At 37.0% G+C, this 25,984-nt stretch overlaps 2 protein-coding genes across 17 annotated transcripts in view; one reads left to right on the top strand and one right to left on the bottom strand.

The window, feature by feature from the left end:
• Positions 1–23,019, top strand: part of WNK3 (WNK lysine deficient protein kinase 3) — a 141,053-nt gene extending 118,034 nt beyond the window's left edge. For all 10 annotated transcript variants that reach the window (XM_082376518.1, XM_082376519.1, XM_082376515.1 and 7 more), the window contains 2 exons: positions 17,063–17,265; positions 21,088–23,019. In XM_082376518.1, the coding sequence (XP_082232644.1) occupies positions 17,063–17,265; positions 21,088–21,417 (533 nt within the window). In that variant the 3' untranslated portion in view covers positions 21,418–23,019. The remainder of the gene's footprint in view (positions 1–17,062; positions 17,266–21,087) is intronic.
• The window catches only part of LOC309620413 (uncharacterized protein), a 90,327-nt gene that overhangs the window by 56,175 nt on the left and 8,168 nt on the right, over positions 1–25,984 (bottom strand). For 5 of the 7 annotated variants that reach the window (XR_014239526.1, XR_014239527.1, XR_014239528.1 and 2 more), the window contains exon 4: positions 23,027–23,102. The exons of 1 other annotated variant lie outside the window; for it this stretch is intronic. Coding sequence is in view for 2 of the 6 variants with exons in the window: in XM_082376754.1 (XP_082232880.1) it covers positions 23,027–23,102 (76 nt within the window). In the remaining 4 variants the exon portion in view is untranslated. Of the gene's footprint in view, positions 1–21,317; positions 21,404–23,026; positions 23,103–25,984 lie in introns of those variants that run through there. One more of the 7 variants, XM_082376755.1, reaches the window with a different exon arrangement.

Here is a 25,984-nt window from a genome sequence, read left to right as displayed (position 1 = left end):
CAAGAAATGTTTAACAAAGACCTAGAAGAATTAAAGAACAAACAAACAGAGATGAACAATACAATAACTGAAGTGAAAACTACACTAGAAGGAATCAATAGCAGAATAACTGAGGCAGAAGAATGGATAAGTGACCTGGAAGACAGAATGGTGGAATTCACCGCTGCAGAACAGAATAAAGAAAAAAGAATGAAAAGGAATGAAGACAGCCTAAGAGATCTCTGGGACAACATTAAACGCAACAACATTCGCATTATAGGGGTCCCAGAAGGAGAAGAGAGAGACAAAGGACCAGAGAAAATATTTGAAGAGATTATACTTGAAACCTTCCCTAACATGGGAAAGGAAATAGCCACCCAAGTCCAGGAAGCACAGTGAGTCCCATACAGGATAAACCCAAGGAGAAACACGCCAAGACACATAGTAATCAAATTGGCAAAAATTAAAGACAAAGAAAAATTATTGAAAGCAGCAAGGGAAAAACGACAAATAACATACAGGGAACTCCCATAAGGTTAACAGCTGATTTCTCAGCAGAAACTCTACAAGCCAGAAGGGGGTGGCATTATATACTTAAAGTGATGAAAGGGAAGAACCTACAACCAAGATTACTCTACCCAGCAAGGATCTCATTCAGATTCGATGGAGAAATCAAAAGCTTTACAGACAAGCAAAAGCAAAGAGAATTCAGCACCACCAAACCAGCTGTACAACAAATGCTAAAGGAACTTTTCTAAGGGGGAAACACAAGAGAAGAAAAGGACCTACAAAAACAAACCCAAAACAATTAAGAAAATGGTCATTGGAACATACATATCGATAATTACCTTAAACATGACTGGATTAAGTGCTCCAACCAAAAGACACAGGCTTGCTGAATGGATCCAAAAACAAGACCCATATATATGCTGTCTACAAGGGAGCCACTTCAGACCTAGGGACACATACAGACTGAAAGTGAGGGGATGGAAAAATATATTCCATGCAAATGGAAATGAAAAGAAAGCTGGAGTAGCAATACTCATATCAGATAAAATAACTTTAAAAAAAATGTTATAAGAGACAAGGAAGGACACTACATAATGATCAAGGGATCAATCCAAGAAGAAGATATAACAATTATAAATATATATGCACCCAGCATAGGAACACCTCAATACATAAGGCATCTGCTAACAGCTCTAAAAGAGGAAATCGACAGTAACACAATAATAGTGGGGGATGTTAACACCTCACTTACACCAATGGACAGATCATCCAAACAGAATATTAATAAGGAAACACAAGCTTTAAATGACACAATAGACCAGATAGATTTAATAGATATTTATAGGACATTCCATCCAAAAACAGCAGATTACACTTTCTTCTCAAGTGCGCACAGAACATTCTCCAGGATAGATCACATCTTGGGTCACAAATCAAGCCTCAGTAAATTTAAGAACATTGAAATCATATCAAGCATCTTTTCTGACCACAGCACTATGAGATTAGAAATGAATTACAGGGGAAAAAACGTAAAAAACACAAACACATGGAGGCTAAACATACATTACTAAATAACCAGGAGATCACTGAAGAAATCAAAGAGGAAATCAAAAAATACCTAGAGACAAGTGACAACGAAAACACGACGATCCAACACCTATGGGATGCAGCAAAAGCAGTTCTAAGAGGGAAGTTTATAGCTATACAAGCGTACCTCAAGAAACAAGAAAACTCTCAAATAAACAATCTAACCTTACACCTAAAGGAACTAGAGAAAGAAGAACAAACAAAATCCAAAGTTAACAGAAGGAAAGAAATCATAAAGAATCAGAGCAGAAATAAATGAAATAGAAACAAAGAAAACAATAGCAAAGATCAATAAAACTAAAAGCTGGTTCTTTGAGAAGACAAACAAAATTGATAAACCATTAGCCAGACTCATCAGGAAAAAGAGGGAGAGGACTCAAATCAATAAAATTAGAAATGAAAAAGAAGAAGTTACAACAGACACCACAGAAATACAAAGCATCCTAAGAGACTACTGCAAGCAACTCTATGCCAATAAAATGGACAACCTGGAAGAAATGGAGAAATTCTTAGAAAGGTATAACCTTCAAAGACTGAACCAGGAAGAAACAGAAAATATGAACAGACCAATCACAAGTGATGGAATTGAAACTGTGATTAAGAATCTTCCAACAAACAAAAGTCCAGGACCAGATGGCTTCACAGGTGAATTCTATGAAACATTTAGAGAAGAGCTAACACTCATCCTTCTCAAACTCTTCCAAAAACTTGCAGAGGAAGGAGCACTCCCAAACTCATTCTCTGAGGCCACCATTACCCTGATACCAAAACCAGACCAATATACTACAAAAAAAGAAAATTACAGACCAATATCACTGATGAATATAGATGCAAAAATCCTCAACAAAATACTAGCAAACAGAATCCAACAACACATTAAAAGGATCATACACCATGATCAAGTGGGATTTATCCCAGGGATGCAAGGAGTCTTCAATATACGCAAATCAATGAATGTGATACACCATATTAACAAATCGAAGAATAAAAACCATATGGTCATCTCAATAGATGCAGAAAAAACTTTTGACAAAATTCAACACCCATTTATGATAAAAACTCTCCAGAAAGTGGGCATAGAGGGAACCTACCTCAACAGAATAAAGCCCATATATGACAAACCCACAGCAAACATCATTCTCAATGGTGAAAAACTGAAAGCATTTCCTCTAAGATCAGGAACGAGACAAGGATGTCCACTCTCACCACTATTATTCAACATAGTTTAGGAAGTCCTAGCCACGGCAATCAGAGAAGAAAAAGAAATAAAAGGAATACAAATTGGAAAAGAAGAAGTAAAAGTGTCACTGTTTGCAGATGACATGATACTATACATAGAGAATGCTAAAAATGCCACCAGAAAGCTACTAGATCTAATCAATGAATTTGGTAAAGTTCCAGGATACAAAATTAATGCACAGAAATCTCTTGCATTCCTATACCCTAATGATGAAAAATCTGAAAGAGAAATTAAGGCAACACTCCCATTTACCATTGCAACAAAAAGAATAAAATACCTAGGAATAAACCTACCTAGGGAGACAAAAGACCTGTATGCAGAAAACTATAAGACACTGATGAAAGAAATTAAAGGTGATACCAACAGATGGAGAGATATACCATGTTCTTGGCTTGGAAGAATCAATATTGTGAAAATGACTGTACTATCCAATGCAATCTACAGATTCATTGCAATCCCTATCAAATTGCCAGTGGCATTTTTTACGGAACTAGAACAAAAAATCTTAAAATTTGTATGGAGACACAAAAGACCCTGAATAGCCAAAGCAGTCTTGAGGGGAAAAAAATGGAGCTGGAGGAATCAGACTCCCTGACTTCAGACTATACTACAAAGCTACAGTAATCAAGACAATATGGTACTGGCACAAAAACAGAAACATAGATCAATGGAACAAGATAGAAAGCCCAGAGATAAACCCACGCACCTATGGTCAACTAATCTATGATAAAGCAGGCAAGGATATACAATGGAGAAAACACAATCTCTTCAATAAGTGGTGCTGGGAAAACTGGACAGCTACATGTAAAAGAATGAAATCAGAACACTCCGTAACACCATACACGAAAATAAACTCAAAATGGATTCAAGACCTAAATGTAAGAGCGGATACTATAAAGCTCTTAGTGGAAAACATAGGAAGAACACTCTTTGACATAAATCACAGCAAGATCTTTTTTGATCCACCTCCTAGAGTAATGGAAATAAAAACAAAAATAAACAAATGGGACCTAATGAAACTTAAAAGCTTTTGCACAGCAAAGGAAACCATAAACAAGACGAAAAGACAACCCTCAGAATGGGAGAAAATATTTGCAAACGAATCAACGGACAAAGGATTAATATCCAAAATATATAAAGAGCTCATGCAGCTCAATATTAAAAAAACAAACAAACCAATCCAAAAATGGACAGAAGACCTAAATAGACATTTCTCCAAAGAAGACATACAGAAGGCCAAGAAGCACATGAAAAGCTGTTCAACGTCACTAATTATTAGAGAAATGCAAATGAAAACTACAGTGAGGTATCACCTCACACCAGTTAGAATGGGCATCTTCGGAAAATCTACAAACACCAAATGCTGGAGAGGGTGTGGAGAACAGGGAACCCTCTTGCACTGTTGGTGTGAATGTAAATTGATACAGCCACTATGGAGAACAGTATGGAGGTTCCTTAAAAACCTAAAAATAGAATTACTATATGATCCAGAAATCCCATTACTAGGCATATACCCAGAGAAAACCATAATTCAAAAAGACACATGCACCCCAATGTTCATTGCAGCACTATTTACAATAGCCAGGTCATGGAAGCAACCTAAATGCCCAATGACAGACGAATGGATAAAGAAATTGTGGGGGCTTCCCTGGTGGCGCAGTGGTTGGGAATTTGCCTGCCAATGCAGGGGACACGGGTTCGAGCCCTGGTCTGGGAAGATCCCACATGCCACGGAGCAACTGAGCCCGTGATCCACAACTACTGAGCCTGCGCGTCTGGAGCCTGTGCTCCGCAACAAGAGAGGCCGCGACAGTGAGAGGCCCACGCACCGCGATGAAGAGTGGCCCCCGCTCACCGCAGCTGGAGAGAGCCCTCGCACAGAAACGAAGACCTAACACAGCCAAAAATAAATAAATAAATAAATAAATTTATAAAAAAAAAAAGAAATTGTGGTACCTATATACAATGGAATATTACTCAGCCATAAAAAGGAACGAAATTGGGTTGTTTGTTGAGATGTGGATGGATCTAGAGACTGTCATACAGAGTGAAGTAAGTCAGAAAGAGAAAAACAAATATCGTATATTAACTCCTGTATGTGGAACCTAGAAAAATGGTACAGATGGACTGATTTGCAGGGCAGAAGTTGAGACACAGATGTAGAGAACAAACGTATGGACACCAAGGGGGGAAAGCCACGGGGGGGGGTGGGAATGGTGTTGTGACGAATTGGGCGATTGGGATTGACATGTATACACTGATGTGTATAAAATTGATGACTAATAAGAACCTGCTGTATAAAAAAATAAATAAAGTTCAAAAATTTAAAAAACAAACAAACATGTATATATGGGAGAGACCCAGGAAAACTGAGTTAACTCACCAAAATGACTGAAGCCCTCACCTTAAATACCTTAAATACCATCTTTAGCTAACAACAAAAGAAGATGTTGGGGGACTTCAAAGGGGAGGAAGGCAATTCACATGAAGATGGAAAAACAAATATTTGCTGGGCCATGCAGAGACAGTGGGACACAGAGTGGACTCTGATCTTTAGCTCTGCCTAGAGTTTACGCCACCACACCTAGCCCTGTTCTTTGCAGATATCTCTGGTGATAGCTCTATAATAGAAAGAGGTCCTCTATCTAAATTATTTTAGGCAGTGAGAGGGAGGTCAAAGTTTCTTCCCAAGTCATTTGGGCCTTGATTATTTTTAGTTTGAAATAATCCACAAGCCGAAGAGATATTTTGGGGTAGCAAGTTTTGCTTCCGTACACGGGCAGCGGAACATTCTCCAAGCTCATCTTGTATACTTCCTGCTCCTAGAAGCCACCATTTCCACAAGGAACCATAATTCATTTTATTGGAGATTAGGTTAGAAACCAAGATCTGGGTGCTTGGTGTGCTCATTGCTACTGGGGTGTCATTGCTTCTAGGCCCTTTTAGCTGACAGATTAGGAAATATATCTATGCATACTAACTGATATATATCCATGTCTATGAATATTTCTGTATGTAACCATCTGTGTCTATATTAAGGTAAATATGCATTCATATTGGTATCTCCAACTCTAATCCATTACCATATGGATTATATAGCCTTCTTCCCTTGTTTATCTGTAAACTCCCAGTCCAACAGTGAGAGGTTCTCACCATCCCCTATCCATTTATTTAATTGTTCAATTCCAGTATAAGGTATAGTGGTTTCAGATTTGTTAATTTATGCCCCAGTGGGAAATACCTTTATCAACTAGAATGCAGTGCTTATGAATAATTTCTTTTGCCTTTAATATTATAGGTGCCACTCATTTCCAAAGTTATGTAGGTCAGCACTTGTTCCTGTACTCCTTTATGTGATATTCCTTCATATATTTGTAATATGATTAGATTCTTTTGTCACATTCTGCATTCCATCCTGGGATCCCCTGACCTCCTAAATGATTTTTTAAAATTTCATACATTAAAGTTGACTCTTTTTGCTGTAAAGTTCTGTACTTTTTAACAAATGCATTCCATCCTGGGATCTTTATGACCTCCTAAATGATTTAAAATTTTTTCACACATTAAGGTTTATTCTTTGTTCTCTAGGATCCTCTGTGGTTTTTTGTTTTGTTTTGTTTTTTTGTTTTATAAATTTATTTATTTATTTTTGACTGTGTTGGGTCTTCATTTCTGTGCGAGAGCTTTCTCCAGTTGCGGCGAGCGAGGGCCACTCTTCATCGCAGTGTGCGGGCCTCTCACTATCGCGGCCTCTCTTGTTGCGGAGCACAGGCTCCAGACGCGCAAGCTCAGTAGTTGTGGCTCACGGGCCCAGTTGCTCCGTGGCATGTGGGATCTTCCCAGACCAGGGCTTGAACCTGTGTCCCCTGCATTGGCAGGCAGATTCTCAACCACTGCACCACCAGGGAAGCCCCCTCTGTGTTTTGATATGTTGTATTGTAGGGGTTTTTTCAGTTCCAAATATTTTCTTATTTCCCTTGAGACTTCCTCTTTGTTCCATGGTTTATTTGGTAAATTGTGTTGTTTAATTTCCAAGTGTTTCGAGATTTTTCTTATTATCTCTGTTACTAATTTATACTTCAATTTCATTATGATCAGAGGATATATTTTCAATGGTTTTGATTACTTTCAGTTTGTTCAGGTTTGTTTTATGACCCAGGATATGGTTTATTTAGGTGAATGTTTCATGTGCACTTGAAAATAAAGTATACCCTATTGTTGTTTAGTAGAGTTTTCTATAAATGTCAGTTAGATCTAGATGTTTGAATGGTATTGTTCAATTATTTTATATCCTTGCTCATTTGCTGTGCACTGCTTCTATTGTTGAGTGAAAGAAGAGTGTAGAAGACCCCAGCTGTAATTATGGATTTGTCTCTTTCTCTTTTCAATTCTGTCAGTTTTTGCCTCTTGTATTTTGAGGGTATTTTGTTGGTTACAGACACAGCATTGTTATGTCTTCTTGGTGAATTGACTTTTATCATTATATAATATCCCTCTTTATTCTTGGTTATTTTTGCTTGCTTTGATGTCTCCTTTGATATTAAATACCCATTCCATCTTTCTTTTGGTTATTGTTTGCATGGTGTATCTTTTTCATCCTTTTAGTTTTAACCTGCCTATATTATTATATTTGAAGTGAGTTTCTTGCAGACAGCTTATGGTCACATTAAAAAAAAAACCCATTCTGGCGATCTCTTTCAATTATTTTTAAACCATTTATAGTGAATGTAATGATCAATATGTTTGGATTTTGGTCTGCCATATTTTAAATCTGTTTTCTGTTTGTTTTTTATTCCTTCTCCTTTCCTACCTTCATTTGGTTTATTTGAATGTACTTTTAGTATTCCATTTTAATTTATCTATTATGTTTTTTCTCTATTTCTTTGTACATTTTTAAGTGGTTGTTCTAGGGATTATAACTTTTCAGTCTACTTAAAATCAAACTTTTACTACTTCAAGAGGAATGTAGAAACCTTACATCCATATAGATTTCTTCCTTCTATAAATTGTCTTAAGTATTCCATCTACATATATGAAAAACTATATCACACGGTGTTATAATTTTCATTTTGCTTGAATTTCAGAACTGAAAAGAATACATTTACCCTGATATCTACCATTTCTGTTGGTCTTCCTTCATTTCTGCTCTTTCATGTTTCCTACTCTTATAATTTCCCTCTGTTTGAAGATCTTCCTTTAGTGTCTCTTTTAGAACAGATCTGCTGGTGACAAATTCTCTTAACTTTTTTTTCATCTGAGAATGTCTTTTTTCACACCTTCATTCCTGAAGGATAATTTTGCTGTATACAGAATTTTGGGTTGACAATGTCTTTTAGCATTTTGAAAATATTATGCCACTTATTTCTAGCTTCCATGGTTTGTGATGAGAAATCCCTAGAAATTTGAATCATTGTTTTCCTGTATAAAATACATTGTTTTTCTCTGGTTGCTTTCAGAATTTTTCTTCTCTTTAATTTTCAGCAATTTTTCTGTTTCAGTTTCAGCAATTACATATGTAGGCATGTGTTTCTTTGTGTTTATTTCTGTTTTGAGTTCACTGAGCTTCTTGAATATGTGGGTTTATGTCCTTTGCCAAATTTAGCAAGTTTTCAGCTAGTAGTGCTTCAGATATTGTTTTCTTATCATGCTCTTTTTTTCACTCTCCTTCTGGGACTCTGATGACACAGATTTTAGACTTTTTGCTATTGTCCTATAGGTCCCTTAGTTTCTGTACATGTTTGTTTTTCGTCTTATTTCTCTGTTGTTTAAATTGAATTTTCTGGGGGGTGGTGGGAATGAGTGAAATAGGTGAGGGAAGTTAAGAAGTACAAACTTCCAGTTAGAAAATAAATGAGTCACGGGGATGAAATGTACAGCATGAGAAATATAGTCAAAAAAATACAAAAATATAGTATCTTTGTGTGGTGACAAAGGGCTTCCACTTTCTGCTGCTGGATCTATGTGTGGCCTGGGAAACTCATTTAAACTTGAGGCCATTTTCTAGCTTTCATTTTCCTCTAGGATTTCTCATGCCTCCTCCTTGCATGTTCAGGCTCTGTCAGCCAGTGATGTGTGTATGGTTTGGGCCCTCGAGTTTATGCTGTGCATGTGACGATATTCCAGTCAACCTGAGATATGTGGACAATTGATCAAGCCTGCGATGGTTGTCTCACTTCCCAGGTCTCCCTGTTAACCTCAGGTTAATGGAGATACTGCTTCTAAAGCTCCAAATCAAGTGAGTTACCTATGGCAGCAGTAGCAAAGCTTATTGTTTTCTCAGCCTGTCCTGCTGTGGTTGAATTGCTGGGCAAGAAGAGCTGGTGCAGAGGTAACAGAAACAGCCATGGGCAAAAACGCCACAGATTACACAGTTCTTAAAAGTTGAGTAGTTTTCATGAGTAACACTTTCGATTTTGTTGTATGACTTTGGGCAAATTCCAGATTGCTGAAATGGTTGTTTTTGAGAGTTCTGTCCAGTTTTATTACTGCTTTTGAGGGAGAGGATTTGAAAACCTCCTCACTCTGTCATGCTAGAAGCCAGAAATTATTTTTTAGCAGATAGGAATGACAGTATCTAACTATTAAACTTCCATTAAATTAACTTATTAAAATGTTTAGATTGATTCCTAAGCAGACCTAATATGAAAATATTATTTCCCTAAATGGGAACTAAATTATCTTCATTTTCTCTTTCTTTTAAGAATTCATTGAAGCCAAGTTTGCAAAGATAGGGTGTTCCACACATACCTTCTAGTGGTTTTATTACTTCATTGACTATCACAGAACCAAGTGATTTCATATTTCTAGTTCTAATAGCTCTCTTTCAAAGCTTGCTGACATTTCATATTTTCCCCATTTGGCGAAGATTGGTGGACACATTTGTTGGCCTTAGCACAGCATTTTGTAAGCTGTCAGCAAGGAGTTAATAGGTGTTGCGTGGTCAAATAGGAATTGTTGGAGTCAATCATATAAAAACCATTTTTTCACTGTAGACTCTCTTAGATCCTTTACTGTGCTAATATGAATTGAGAATTTTCAAGAAAGGAAATAAATGTACATGTCCCAAAACAGTTTTACCAGAGAACCCACTTTTCACAGAACACATTTTAAGAAGCACTGGCTTAACATATATACAAAGATCCACGTCCATCTTTCCCTACACACAGGTATACCTATTTTGTGAGAAACATGAACTGATGCAGGATATTGCATGTAATGGTATCTACAATGTAGGTATGCGGTTAACTTATAATATGAGCACTGTGCTAAACTATGCAGAAAGGAGTTAACATAGCAGGCACAAGACTGCTATCTATAGAAAGGCCTGCTTCCAAGGTTGGACCTTGGCTGGTGTGCAGGAACTTGGTTTCCCTTTCTTCCCTAACTGATAAGTATAGCTCACATTGCCTAGATTGTTGGTACAAGTAATGTGATTTATGCCGAATACCTGTTTTCCTTCTTAGAGTCTGGCATTTTGGTAAATGCTAGGCAAAAGGTGCCTACATGACCAGTCACCAATAAAAACCTTGGGCACTGAGTCTCTATTGGGCTTCCCTGACCAGAAACTTACCATTTTTTGTTGCTGAGAGAAAGGAGCATACTCAAGAATGCTCCCTCACCATAGGAAGAGAGCATAGGGAAGTCTGTGCATTAATTTCTCTAGAATCCTGTGTATTTTTCCCTTGCTGATCCTATGTGCATCCTTTTGCTGTAACAAACTTGGCTATGAACACAACTGTATGCTGAGTTCTGTAAGACCGTCTATTGAATCAGTGAATCTGTGAGTGGTCTTGGGAGCCCTGAAACATAATCGCATTACATAATCTCAATCCTCAAAACATCTCTAAAGTAGGTAGAAGTTAGTCTGTCCTTATAGGCAAGGATACTACAGTTAGTGGGGTTAAGCAAATCTGTCTGACTCCAAAGTGTTGGCTCTTCACTGTTATACTGCATTGCCTCCCAATACCAGACATCCTGTCTGCAGTGGATTGAAAGGAGGCAATGGGAGATCGTCAAAGGCGATAGTGGTCTGAGACTGCTTCATTCAGGAAGTAGGATTTGAGTTGGTGTTGAAAGGTAAATGGACCGGATTAAAATTGATGAAGTGGAGTGTGAAGAGTATTGTCAGTAGGTAGAATTGCATGTTATAAAGGCATGCAAATCGTAAAATGTAAGATGTATTTGGGAGAAAGAGAATATAACATTTGGGTGAAATGGAGAGTTTACATTAGAAGGTTTTTTCCCCACACTTTTTTTTTTTTAATTTTTGGCAACTGCCACAGCTTATCTATGCTATAGTTTGATGTAAGATAATATATTTAATCTAACACATTATTATGTATTTAAGCTTAATAAATGATATAATGTTCAAGGATAATAAATAAGATAATCTATGTTTGCATGTTCTGCAAAGACAATCATGCCTACCAAGGACTTTGCCACCGAAACAAGTTGAAAACCCACTATTGTAGTACTAAGAAACTGTTAAAGTTTGGGTTTTGGGGTGTTTTTTGGAGCAGAGGAATGAAATGCTGAAAACAGCATATAACTGGTACTAATCTGGTGGCAATGTGAAGAATGTATTGGCTAGAACCAGGGAGTGAATCTATTTAGATCATTACCATCATGGCAGTCCATATATGAGATGATTAAGAGTTTAGAGAAGTATGGAAGTAAAAACAGACAGGAGATGCTGTATAGGATGATTTGCCATGATGTGGTAATAAACTGGATATGTGTGTGTTTGTTGGGAGACCCAAAGAGTCTGAGTCTGGGTGGTTTGTAGAAAATATGGTATCTTTAACAGAAATATAAGATTTAGGCAAACTGTCGTGCTTAGACGATGATAGGCTTGACTGTAGGTGTATTTAATTGAAGAATTTATTGACATTGAATTGGAGAAACACATTTGGAAGTTGGTTGTGAGGTTGGACTGAAGAGACATCAAGATTTGAGATAAGAGATGGAAACATCTGCAGTTGGGTGATTGCTGGAACTATCTGAATGTAGGAATCACCTTGGGGGAAAACAAAAAAGAACACCAAGGACTGAACTCTGATTTTACTCATTTCATCAATAAGAAATGAATATTAAAGAGCACCTTTGAAGTTATGTTACTACCTATCATAAAACACATTTGAAGAGCACTTCTTTTAATGTGCATTCATCGGGTAATTTCTGGTTTGTGAACTTTAATATGATATGAATAACTTTCAAATGAAATCAATAAATGTTCCTAACATTTATCAATCAATAAATGTGCCTAACTGAATAGTTAGGCACTGAATAACATTCAGTAGGGTATACAGAAGTAGACATACAGTGTTGTACACATGAAACTTATATAATGTTATAGATCAATGTTACTTCAATAAAAGAAAAATAAATACTTGTTTGGGTTTGTTATTTCTTCCTCTACTTGTTGGCAACTGTATCACTAGTGCAGCAGCCATCATTGCCCGCCAATTGAGTGCATAAGATCACTTGTTCCACCAGATATGTACACAAGAAGAATCCTGACATTGGGTTTTCCATGAGTACAGAAATGTTCTTAAATGAATGACATTCAAACTTAGCTCTATTTTTTTAAAGAAACTAAAGGGGAATGAGCACAGAAATACTCCTTCAGGTTAGTTGGGTGGGCAGAAATGCTGGCACTAATATGTATATGTTTCTGGCTATCATCTGCTTTTTATTCCTACCTGCTGACATTTTTCTGGGTTAAGAACACAATCTATAAAGGCTTCAGCTCCAAAGTCTTCTCCAACATTGTTGTGCTATTTGTTTGCTCACTGGAGTTGGCAGAGAATCACATGAATGTGCAGAGGGATAACAGGAAAAAATGATACTTTTATTATAGGCTGACTTGTGTGTCCTTGGGTTTTAAGTTTTAAAAAAGTAGGAATTAAAAAAAAAAAGTAGGAATTCCAACAAGATTGGTACGTCCTTTTAGTACATCATGGTTACCCAAAATTAGTAAAAGTTATTTTTGTAAAACTCTTTTGTATATGAGAATATGTTCCACTTAATTCATTAAACTCTTCTTAAGCAATTTTCACTAATATGTTTCCATTTAATTTTTATTAACAAAATTCCACACTTTATTTTGATTTCCTTAGTTTTTGCATAAATTCTTTTTCTATTCTAGGATCCCATCCAGGATACCACCTGATATTTACTTGTCATGTCTCTAAGCTCCTCTTGGCAGTTTTCTCAGACTTCCCTTGTTTTTTTTTTTTTTTTCTGTTTGTTTGTTTTTAAATTTTATTGAAGTATAGTTGATTTACAATGTTGTGTTAATTTCTTTTGTACAGCAAAGTGACTCAGCCATATATATATATATATATATGTGTGTGTGTGTGTGTGTGTGTGTGTGTGTGTGTGTGTGTGTGTGTGTATTCTTTTCATATTCTTTCCATTATGGTTTGTCACAGGATATTGAGTATAGTTCCCTATGTCCATTTAATTTTTAATCTCCTTGACTCTAAGCCTTCAGTAGCACAAGGGTCATAGAGAATGACAGGCTATGCATAAGCAATCATTGAGATTATCATGTTCCTCCTTATTAAGCAATTTTCTTATCCTTTTCCCAGTTTGTTGCATGGGTTGGCATGGTACAATGGAAAGCACACTGACCAAATAGTCAGGATACTTGGGTTCTAACCCCAGCGTATAACCTCAGCTGTTTACTTTCTGGATTCCAGTCTTCCCATCCCCAAAATAGAATGATACTTGCTGAACCTATATCACGGGCCTGTTATGAGTTTCAAAGAATATAAAGAAAAGTACTTTGAAAGTGTTTATATGTAGGCTTCTTGCATTATCCTTTACATTTTTTATCGTTTTTCACAATTAAAAAAAAGTACCATAACAATTGTACAAGATATTTTCACATGTTTATTTAATTAAATCTGTGGAAGTGTTACTGTGCTTAAATTTCACAACTGCATTTACTAAAATTCGTTTTAGACCCACTCTGTAAGTTTTGACTTGTAAATCAGTCAGAGGAACTTTATGAATCTTTTCTATGAGAATGATTTAGTTAGCCTGTATAATAGCACTAAATAATTTAAAGATAGTGTGATGTTCAGATTAGGAAACTTTTCAGTGATGAAGACATCTGTAATTGATTTCTTTCATCTATTTGGACATCTTGTGCTCCAGAACTCATGAGGCTAACAAAACCATCTGCCTTCTTATTTCTGCTATTCTAGATAGACATTCTTTTTATCAATAATAAACAGAAATATCGGTAAACAAAAAATTAAATGAGATTCTAGTTTTCTGAAGATTGTTGAAAGTCAGTATGGTATATTAAAAGAAAGAGTTCTTGTCTAGGCTTTAGAATTCTGGCCCTGGCTCTGCTGGTATCTAATTGCAAGAACTCAGGCATGGGGCTTCCATGGTGGCACAGTAGTTAAGAATCCGCCTGCCAATCTACAGATTCAGTGCAATCCCTATCAAACTACCAATGGCATTTTTCACAGAACTAGAACAAAAAATATCACAATTTGTATGGAAACGAAAAAGACCCCAAATAGCCAAGGCAATCTTGAGAAAGAAAAACGGAGCTGGAGGGATCAGGCTCCCTGACTTCAGACTATAATACAAAGCTACAGTAAACAAGACAGTACGGTACTGGCACAAAAACAGAAATATAGAACAATGGAACATGATAGAAAGCCCAGAGATAAACCCACGCACATATGGTCACCTTATCTTTGATAAAGGAGGCAAGAATATACAATGGAGAAAAGACAGCCTCTTCAATAAGTGGTGCTGGGAAAACTGGACAGCTACATGTAAAAGAATGAAATTAGAATACTCCCTGACACCATGCACAAAAATAAACTCAAAATGGATTAAAGACCTAAATGTAAGGCCAGACACTATCAAACTCTTAGAGGAAAACATAGGCAGAACACTCTATGACATAAATCACAGCAAGATCCTTTTTTACCCACTTCCTAGAGGAATGGAAATAAAAACAAAAGTAAATAAATGGGACCTAATGAAACTTAAAAGCTTTTGCACAGCAAAGGAACCATAAACAAGACAAAAAGACAACCCTTAGAATGGGAGAAAATATTTGCAAATGAAGCCACTGACAAAGGATTAATCTCCCAAATATGTAAGCAGCTCATGTAGCTCAATATTAAAAAAACAAACAACCCAATCCAAAAATGGGCAGAAGACCTAAATAGACATTTCTCCAAAGAAGATATACAGATTGCCAACAAACACATGAAAGAATGCTCAACATCATTAATCATTAGAGAAATGCAAATCAAAACTGCAATGAGGTATCACCTCACACCTGTCAGAATGGCCATCATCAAAAAATCTACAAACAGTAAATGCTGGAGAGGGTGTGGAGAAAAGGGAACCCTCTTGCACTGTTGGTGGGAATATAAATTGATACAGCCACTATGGAGAACAGTATGGAGGTTCCTTAAAAAACTAAAAATAGAACCACCATATGACCAAGCGATCCCACTACTGGGCATATACCCTGAGAAAACTGTAATTCAAAAAGAGTCATGTTGGGCTTCCCTGGTGGCGCAGTGGTTGGGAATCTGCCTGCCAATGCAGGGGGCACGGGTTCGAGCCCTGGTCTGGGAGGGTCCCACATGCCGCGGAGCAACTAGGCCCGTGGGCCACAATTTGCTGAGCCTGCGCGTCTGGAGCCTGTGCTCCGCAACAAGAGAGGCCGTGATAATGAGAGGCCTGCGCACCGCGATGAAGAGTGGCCCCCACTTGCCGCAACTAGAGAAAGACCTCACACAGAAACGAAGACCCAACACAGCCATAAATAAATAAATAAATAAACCCAAAAGTTTAAAAAAAAAAAAAAAGAGTCATGTTACCCCAATGTTCATTGCAGCACTATTTACAATAGCTGGGACATGGAAGCAACCTACGTGTCCATCGACAGATGAATAGATAAAGAAGATGTGGCACATATGCACAATGGAATATTACTCAGCCATAAAAGGAAACGAAATTGAGTTATTTGTAGTGAGGTGGATGGACCTAGAGTCTGTCATACAGAGTGAAGTAAGTCAGAAAGAGAAAAGCAAATACAGTATGCTAACACATATATATGGAATCTAAAAAAATTTTAAAAATGGTTCTGAAGAACCTAGGGGCAGGGCAGGAATAAAGACGCAGACGTTGAGAATGGACTTGAGGACACGGGGAGGGGGAAGGGTAAGCTGGGACGAAGTGAGAGAGTGGCATGGACATATATACACTACCAAATGTAAAATAGCTAGTGGGAAGCAGCCACATAGCACAGGGAGATCAGCTCGGTGCTTTGTGACCACCTAGAGGGGTGGGATAGGGAGGGTGGGAAGGAGACGCAAGAGGGAGGGGATATGGGGATATATGCATAAGTATAGCTGACTCACTTTGTTATACAGCAGAAACTAACACACCATTGTAAAGCAATTATACTCCAATAAAGATGTTAAAAAAAAAAAATCCGCCTGCCAATGCAGGGGACACGGGTTCGATCCCTGGTCTGGGAAGATCCCACATGCCGTGGAGCAACTAAGCCCGTGCACCACAACTACTGAGCCTGCACTCTAGAGCCCATGGGCCACAACTACTGAGCCCGCATGCCACAACTACTGAAGCCCGCACACCTGGAGCCCGTGCTCCGCAACAAGAGAAGCCACCGCAATGAGAAGCCTGCGCACCACAACGAAGGGTAGCCTCCGCTCGCCGCAACTACAGAAAGCCCTCGCACAGCAACGAAGACCCAACACAGCCAAAAATAAAAACAAATAAATAAATTTATTTAAATAAAAAAGGAACTCAGGCATGTCAATTTACTTTTTCTGGGCCTCATTTCCCCATTATAAAACAAGTGGTTTTAGATTGGACTTCTAAGGTTCTTTCCATTTTTAACATTCTGTCATTGTTTTTTAACTCTTCTAAGTATGTCTGAGGAACCTGATGATAAGATTAGAGTTGATACTAATATTTTTGAGATACTATTTATTATATTTGACTTATACCTAAGGTGACCATATAATTTGCCATCCAAACAAGAAGAAACTTTTGAGAATGAAAGGGATACTGTTAGTAATTACACAAGGACCATAGCTTTAAGCCAGAACTAGAATGTCTGGTTACCCTATCTATACCCAATATGTAGTTCTGCATTACTGGCCGAAAAAGAGTATTTGTTTATCAGCTTTAATTCCTTTTCCTGGTTTCTCTGTTTTTTTTTCCTTCTTATAGATCCACTGTGTGTGGAAAGTAGTGCAGCAGCATGCCAGCAATCTCCAGCTAGTAAAAAAGGGATGTTCACAGATGACTTACACAAACTGGTGGATGACTGGACAAAGGAAACAGTAGGAAATTCTCTTATTAAGCCAAGTTTAAACCAACTTAAACAGAGTCAACAGAAACTAGAAACAGACAACTGGAACAAAGTATATGAAGTAAGTTGTTTATACCTGACCCTCTTTATTTATGAGAACTAAAACCATAAAAATTGATTCACTTAGGCCTATAGTTATAGTCACTATGATAGAGTGGTGTGATTTGACAACAGAGAGACTTTTATCCTTATCTAGATTCATTATGTCTTTGAGCAAATTATGTTTTAGGCCAAGGGCCAGCAAACTATTTCTGGGAAGGGGCCAGTTAGTAAATATTTTCAAGCCATGTGGTTGTAACTAATCAACACAGCCATAGACAATACATAAACAAGTGGGCATGGCTTTGTTCCATTAAAACTTGATTTGCAAAAAGAGGTGGCAGGCTGTAGATTGCTGACCCTTGTTTTAGGCTATTATACCTGAAGAAAAAAAAAAACATCAAGTATCAAAAAAGAAAGCATCTGGGGTGAGGGTTAATTCAATCTTGTGGTGCAAGAAGAATTTGGGTTTTGAGGAAAAGTTATCTTATGTTAATTGTACATCAGTATTCTTAGAGCCAATAAGTTATCTTACGTATTCAGTATGAAAAAGAATTTTAAAGATACTTAAACTAGAATATTATAAAAGATGTCTTAAGTTTATGGACGAGATGTCTACTTAATTGCATATGGCCTTAGTCAGGTATACAAGCAATTGAAATGTAGAAAGTAGTTGTGGTGCACGGGCTTAGTTGCTCCACAATGCATTCTGGAGTGGGAAGAAGACAGGTTCACAGAATAGTATATATAGTATTTATGTAAAATTATATAAGATACATGTATATATGCATAGAAATAGGAAAAGCCATTAAAATATGCTGGATGGTGGAATTGGGGCCTTATTTTACTTTGTACTTTTCTGTTTTTGAATTTTTAAAGTATCATTTTTTCAAAGTGAGTAAATCTATTAAAATGTGAATCAGGGCTTAGAATCTGAACCCATATAATTGAAAGAGATATATCTGAGTGTGTGTGTGTGTTATGTTTGTGTACATATATGTGTGTGTATATATAGTCATTGCATGTAGTTTGCTAAAGAGTCTGAAAATTCATTTAGTGTTAACATTGAATAAAATTTTTCAAAAGCCTAGATTTTCCAAACTAGTAAGCAGTGTATCTGCTTAAGGGCTCTGTGTATTTATATTATTCCTGGCACCGATTTATACACAGATAGTATCACCATTGTAAAAATTGGCAGCCTTTAGAGGCAAATTTTAAGGCATAAATGTGTTTGTGCTGCCAGTGAGAGATCCTCTGAGCACTATGTGAATGGAGGCCTTTGTTGATGAGTTGGAGGGTGGTTTATTGTGGTATAATGAGGGATGTTTGGAAGAAGAGTGAGTAGAAAATGGAGTACGAATAAAAGTGGTGAAGGTCTTTATATGGACTGGGGTTCCAGTGTCAGCTCAGTCATTTACTAGTTGTGTGACTTTAGACAAGTCACTTTTGTGTCAGTTTTCATGTCTTTAAAACAGGGATAATACCTTCCTGCTTTGCAGGATTGCTGTGAGGATTAAATGAGGTAACATCTATAAAGTGCCTAGCACATAGTAGTATCCTATACATGGTAACTATTTTTGTATTTTTAGGTTCAGTTGATTATATCTTTGTGTGGAGAGCCCATCTCACTATCTAATGTTCTCGCATGTTACTGTTCTGTGCCTTAGAAAATTTTGTCACAATTATGTGCCAAGCCCTCTGCTAGGCACTGGGTTTGATCAGCAAAAACAAGTATGTTCCCTGTTCTCATGGGACTTATATGCTGGTGGGACAGTTAGATATGAACAGACTTGTATAAATAAACATAAAATTGCAGCTGTAATAAGGACTACAAAGGAGAGAGATAGGATACCATACAGTAAGGGAAATTTGACCTAGTAAAGGGAAGTCAAGAAAAGCTTCCCTGAGAAAGTGATGATTGAGCAGAGATCTGCAGGATGAGTAAGTGTTAACTAGGTGAAAAGGGGAGGGAATATGATTCTAAGCAGAAAGAACAGCATATGCAAAACCCCTGTATGGGGAAACAGAGAATGAAAGGACTGAAAGTAGGCCCATTTGGCTGAAGTGAAGAGAGCAGAGAGGAGTTGGTGCACAGTGAATCTAAGGAGAGTCTTAAAAGTGGTGATGACAAGGAACTTTGTCTTTATTTTAAGACGGATGGATAGCCATTGAAGCCCTAGGGTTGACATGATCAGATTTGCTTCTTGAAAAGATCACTCTGGCTTGAAGCAAGAAGAAAGATTATTGAAGATAAGGGTAGATATTTGTAGACCAATTAAGAGTTAGTCACAGTAGGCCCGATAAAGAGAAGTTGAACAACTTTTTAAATAACTATACTTCAATTTAAAAAAAGAGAGAGAGAGAAGCTGAAGAGAAGTGAACAGATTACAAAAAACGTTTAAGAGATAAAATGGACCAGATTTAGTGATGGAACTGATGTTTGGCAGAGGGGAGGTGTCAAGGCAAGGTTTCTGGCTGGTATAACTGGCTATCATTCCAGCATACCAATCATCAAGAAGGGGAACATGAGCAGGCAGTGTGTTTTGGTAGAAGAAAGATCATACGTTTGGTTTTGGTCATTTGAATCTGAGACGCCTTTTAAATATCCAAGAGAAGATTAAGTATAACATGTCATCTCCAATTTTTATTTTTTTTAAATAAAAATCACATTGTTACTGTTTGTAAATAATAATGTTTGTTATAGAACTTAATCAATGCAGAAAAGTACAAAATTTTAAAATACCACCTTCCAATCCTACCACCCAGAAATAATTGTCACTAACTTTAGATAAACATCACTTCAGATATCTTTCTATGTCTGTATCTGAATACATAGAAATAGCTTTACAAAAATGTGATCATACTATATGTGCTATTTTAAAATCAGAAGTATTTAGTTTTACTTTAACAGAATAAAAATACTGATATGAAAAAGGGATTGCTGGACTTTAAATGTTTTTCTTTTCACCTCAAGAGATCTTGTCATTCATTCTTGAGTCAAGCTAAAAACCTTTATCTTAACTGTAGTTTGAAACTTTAGTTGAAAGCATTTTAGCTTGACCATCAATTTAGAAGAACTAAGAATTTGGGACTGATACCAAGCTCTCCTTTAAGTAAGAATTATTTACTTCCATTTAGACTTATTATTCCCATGTTCATAAGATTTCAGTAATCTCTATACATACACATAATCACAATACGATATAATAAGAAGAGTCAGGCAGGAATATGTTTTCTCAGTACTGCCCAAAACATAATTGTCTTGAGTTTAAATTTCCAAAAATAGAACAGAAATGTCAGACTTTAAATAGTGAGTAGGGGGAGGTAGGGAGGTGACATTTATTGAGCACCTACTATATGCCAGGCTTTCCCCTATGCCACTCTAAATCATGCTCCTCTTTCTCCAAAGAATTATGTAGTAAAATGGACTACTGTTGTCTGTGGCCCTGAATGAGAGACTGCCTGGGACTGGCAGAAGGAAGTAAAAATAGAAGAGTAGTGCATGCATGAGGAAAGGAGACACTAAACTGTGAACAGAAACTTAGCAGGGCTCTTGGAGTTAGCTGGAGCTGTGTTCAAATCCTCACCTTACTATTAACTTGCTAAGTGGTGATGGGTGTTATCAATTTTGAGCTTCTGTTTCCTCATCTAAAAATGCCTGCCTTGCAGGGCAGTTACGAAGATGAAATGAAATAAGGTATATAACTATGCTTAGCACACAGAAAGTTACTCCAAAAATGGTAGACACTCAGAATAATAATGGGAGAGTAGTAAGCCAAAAAGAATACAGATGGGTAAAAGTATCTACCAAATAAACTGATCTTTTGTTTTTATTTTTTGTTAGAATACTCCATCTACTATGGGCTACACATCAACATGGATTTCTTCTCTGTCCCAAATCCGTGGAGCTGTCCCAACCTCCTTGCCACAAGGACTCTCACGCCCTTCATTTCCTGGCCCATTATCATCATATGGAATACCCCATGTTTGTCAATATAATGCTGTGGGGGGGCCAGGGTATCCAGTACAGTGGGTAGGAATTTCAGGAACACCACAACAGTCTGTAGTAATTCCTACCCAATCTGGGGGACCGTTCCAGCCGGGGATGAATTTGCAGGCATTTCCAGCTTCATCAGTGCAGAATCCATCCACGATCCCTCCTGGTCCCAAGTGAATCAGAGTAGAAGATGAAGAAAAAGGAGGTATTTTTCAGAATTAATTTTCAGGACACCTAAGATATTAAACTTTCTTCTTCTTTGGTTCTGCCATATTTTCCTTCGTTTTGAGTTTACTTTCCACTATATTTTTTTTTGTTCCAATGTAGTATTTGATATAGCTCATCATCCTGTAGAACTGTGCAGTTTGTACATAGAACACTGCACACAGAAATGTTTTTTCACTTCAAATCCTATCCTCTTTGATACTTGATTTTTTAAAAATACTGTTCAGAATGCTTTAATAAGCTCAGCTTGAGCATTTCCATTTCCAGGACACTTTCCATTATTGCTGCTCTCTGCAGCTGGATGATACTTTTCTTTAAAAGGTATAAAAACTATTTATATTCCCCTAACATGGGCAAAGTGAGACCCTCCAACAGCTGGAGTCTTATGGGATTCTTCACATGTTTATCTTAGGTTTACCTTTCGCAGAAGGCAGGGTAACTTGCTGCAGGAAATGTTTTGGTGTATAAAATTAGAATAACTTTGTCAACCAATATAGAACATGAGCCCTTTTTAATGTGATTTTCTTCCCGTCGTCACAGCAGTAGGAGTGAAGCCTTGTTTTAGGTGAGGCGGAGAGAAAGGAAAAAACAGAACTGTAACAGTTCCTTGATTCTGCAGATACTGTAGCTGCTTTAGGATTTCCATAGTAATTCAAAGCAGCTATCTCTTTGTTTCTCATGTGCACACTACATTGTTTTTGAGCATCTGAGAGGCATTGGTTTGGCTTGCATTCTTTTGCAAGGGATGTATTGCAGCTGATACGAATCTCATTTGGGGGGAATCTTTGTGTTCCTAACAAAGAGTATTCAAGTTACACCTCTATTAGTCCATTCTTCTGAAGTGAAATTTACTTGACATAGTAGGTTTTGTAGGTTTTGAGACTTACACATGAAACACTGGCTTTACAGGGTTCTAAGAGATGTGGGGTATACATTGTCCTGCAGTAGATAGTAGACCCTCAAACGATACTATTTAAGTTGCCCTTAGCTTTTTTTTTTTGATTACCTTTTTTTCAGTTGTTATAGTTTTCTTGTTAGTATCTAGCATCTTAGATGATTTTAGATCTCAGATGATTTTGGCAGCCTCTTTAGAATCTGAGAGAGATCACTGTCAGGTTGCACTTTACTGGGTTTTATCCAGTTTTAGGAGGAGGGGAGGCAATGTCAAAATATACACTTTTGGTTTTCAAGAAGGTTAACTGTAATAATCTTAAAAGGCTGGTCACAGAGTTACCTAATGCTCAGTCTGTGAAACCCAAATAGAATTCTAAAATGGTATTTATCGACTACCACATATAAAGATGTTTAAAATACTTAGTTTTCACTCTGAAGATTTCAAGGTCATTTCTAGTACACATTTACCTATAACGAGTTCTGTCTACTGGTCAACATTCCAGATGATCACCCAACATTTCTGTTGACAGATTTTCCTCTAAAAATTTTACCCCATGATCTTGCCAGGTAATGAGGAAAACTTAATGGGTGTACTTTTTTTGCACAGTCTACTTTGTGACATTCAGTACCCTTTTTCAAAAAAAAAAATGTGTCTTATGTTACTTACCTGAGGATCACACTCAGCATCATGAAGATTCTGTTGCTATCATTTGGGGGCATCCAGGGCAGCATTTTGAGAATTGCTGTTGATAAGAGCCACAGGTTTCTTTTCATAAAACATACTCTGGTTTGGATGAGTCTTTCTAAAACTTATGTACAGATTCTTCAAATTTCTTCTACAGTGTTGGTTTGCAAGTTGAAGTGGTTTTAGGACATTAGTGTAATGCAAATTCTTGCATTGCAGTTTTCCATGTGTACAAAAACAATGTGCCTAAAATCCGTAATTCTTTAAAACTGCTTGTGTTTCATTATTAGAGTCGGCTTTGTGTGATTACATTGAGACTTACAACCTATAAAGTGAAAATACTGCAGGTTTTATGATCCCTTCTTCTCGAGTTGCAATCCTTTTAAACAGTATACCCCAGGATGAAAAAAGCTCCATGGATGACATGCACAATTACATTTATTAATGGCTGCTCTACATCATATGTCCCACATTTTGCCACCACCTCTGTTTTATGTATAATTCATCATTCTTTTGCCTGCAGAATTTTGCAGTGCCTTGTAATATTTAGAATCTTTTCAGATTTTTTGCTGGAAAGAAAAGTAGTCTTCTAAAGTTTGAAGATGGTGAGTAGTGTACTGCTGTCCCCATGCTGACTGCAGTAGTTGGGTTAACATATGTTATGTATACATGATGTATATGTAACGTGTATAAGTTTAAAAATACAGAAAAAAGTGAGTTTGTGCAGAAATGAAGAAAACAGTGTTATTCACATCACTGTGGGTTTTTAAGTTATTTTTTTTCCCATTACTTAAATGTTTGATTCCGATTACAGTCACTTTGACTGTAAATATTAGCTAGTTTTCTATCTAGGGGTTTTGCATTATTTCATAATTTTGCTAAATCATATGATAGTGCTGTTTTCATCCTTGCTGAGGTTACTTCCCCCCCCCCAGAAATAATTAACTCTTGAGGTAAAGCTCAGAAATTCCCTTCTTACTTAACAAAGAGCCTACTATGTAACAAGGGTCTTCTCCCCATTTCCAACACACACACACAAACCTGTCCTTTCCATTTTCCTTCTTGTAGAAGAAAAAAAGGTTATACTAAACCATCCCACTTGTAAAGTTTATTTGGGGGTAGTCTGTGTGTCCAACCACCATGTTTACTTCTCAAAGTGCAAGTCTGATGAATAGTACTGTATCTCCATATGTGGCAATGTGAGCATTTCATCATGAATTACCTGCTGCTATGTTTGTGAAGTTGGGTGTAACATCGTAAGAATATGAAACCAGTATTGGTGTAAATCTAATGAAAATAACCCTATGTATATTTGTAGCAGTCTTGAATCTCTAAGGCAATTTGCTGTAGTATAACAAATATCCATTTCGTTTTTCATCTTTTTCTTGCCAGTTTTATATCAAGCATGAATTCTAATGGTTTGACAGCAAAATTATCTGTGAAAGTATAAAAGGCACTTTTCTGCTGTGATTTTTGGATTGAGTGTGGAGTGTTATGTACAGTATGATGGGATGTATCATTTTAGAACCGCAGATTTAATTCTAGTCCAATTACATTTGTTTATCTACCTCTTTTTCAGTGCTGTTTTGGGGTACACATGTAAACATTGCCTGTGAAACTTGCTTTTTTGCCTTGACTCTCAGTATTCTTTCAGGTTATAAATCTGGCCTGCTAACTATGAGTTTGAAATGAGAGGGACCATCACTCTGGCACCAATCTATGTTTAAGTGACGAGAGCCACATGCTTCTGTGAAATAAGCTTTGGGGATTTAGGGATGGAGAACAGAGAAATAAATCCAGCTGGTGGCAATATAGGACTTAGTTGTAGAAGTTAGTTGTAAAATAAACAAATGGTAAGAAAGTACCTAAATTAGACAGTCTGGTGCCTGTAACTTCGCATCTTTTATTAGAGATGCGTTTCTTGTCTGTGTGCCTAAAGGGCTATGGGTTGAAACTGCTTTAACTATCACAATGAAATATTTGACAAGTCTTACAGCAGTGGCCTGTCATTCAGCATATTAGCATACTGCTAGGTATTTGCAGTGATATTACCTTAAAATGGCCATATGCTTTTAGTTGAATTGTAGTTAGTCATAACTGTTTATTCAATCTCTAAAGTTTATTGGAGGCACTGACTTTCTTCCTTGCTGTCTTCTCTGAGTGATGAAAATGATGCATTCTCTGTTTTTTCCAGAAAACTGAGCAAATGTTTGTAAACCACGTTATTTGTTTCACGTGTTTACTGTGTGTAACACTACAGCACGTTTAATGTTAGTAAATACTGTATTTCAGGCTTCATGTACAAGTACATTCCTGAGGTATACTTGCCATCAGTTTGGGATTCAGTTATTTAATCTTCTGTTTGGTTTAGAAGAATCTTGAGATATTTGAGGTGGTGTGCAGGCCATTTTCTAGAATAGATTGTTCATTTTTCATCCTGTAGTTTACTGGGGACTTGTTTTTTTCCCCCTTTATTTAGAAGATGAACCAGTAAGGGAGCGGGGCATAGGAAAGGTCATTGATTTGGTAAATGTAATTTCTGGGATTGAAATAAAAAACCCACAAACAATCCAGACTGTAAAATGGTGACACTCAAACTTGGTAAAATCCTTTGAAGTGAAATTAGTATGAAATTTTTATGGAGCCAGATGCTTTCAGGTCACCCTGGAAATAGTCTTTGTATGTGAAGGATGAACACAAACATTGGTCAGGGACCTTGACAGCCACCATTGGCAGGGGCCTGGGATAGTAACTAGGTTACACTGAAGTTATTTTCAACTGAGATAGCTGGAAGATTATATAAACCAACAGTTCCCATTCTGGAAGGTCTTCTTTTAATTAAAAAAACCTCAAACAAAAAGGCTAAAAGTCAAGCAAGAAGGGGAGAAACTGGGCTCTTGAGAAAAAAAAAAGTGCCAGTGAAAAATAAAATTCCTAACT

The sequence above is a fragment of the Balaenoptera borealis genome (assembly GCF_965194805.1).
Source record: "Balaenoptera borealis genome assembly, chromosome: X".
NCBI lineage: Eukaryota > Metazoa > Chordata > Mammalia > Artiodactyla > Balaenopteridae > Balaenoptera > Balaenoptera borealis.
Note: the sequence above shows the minus strand (reverse complement) of the source record. Positions and strands in the feature narration are given on the sequence as shown.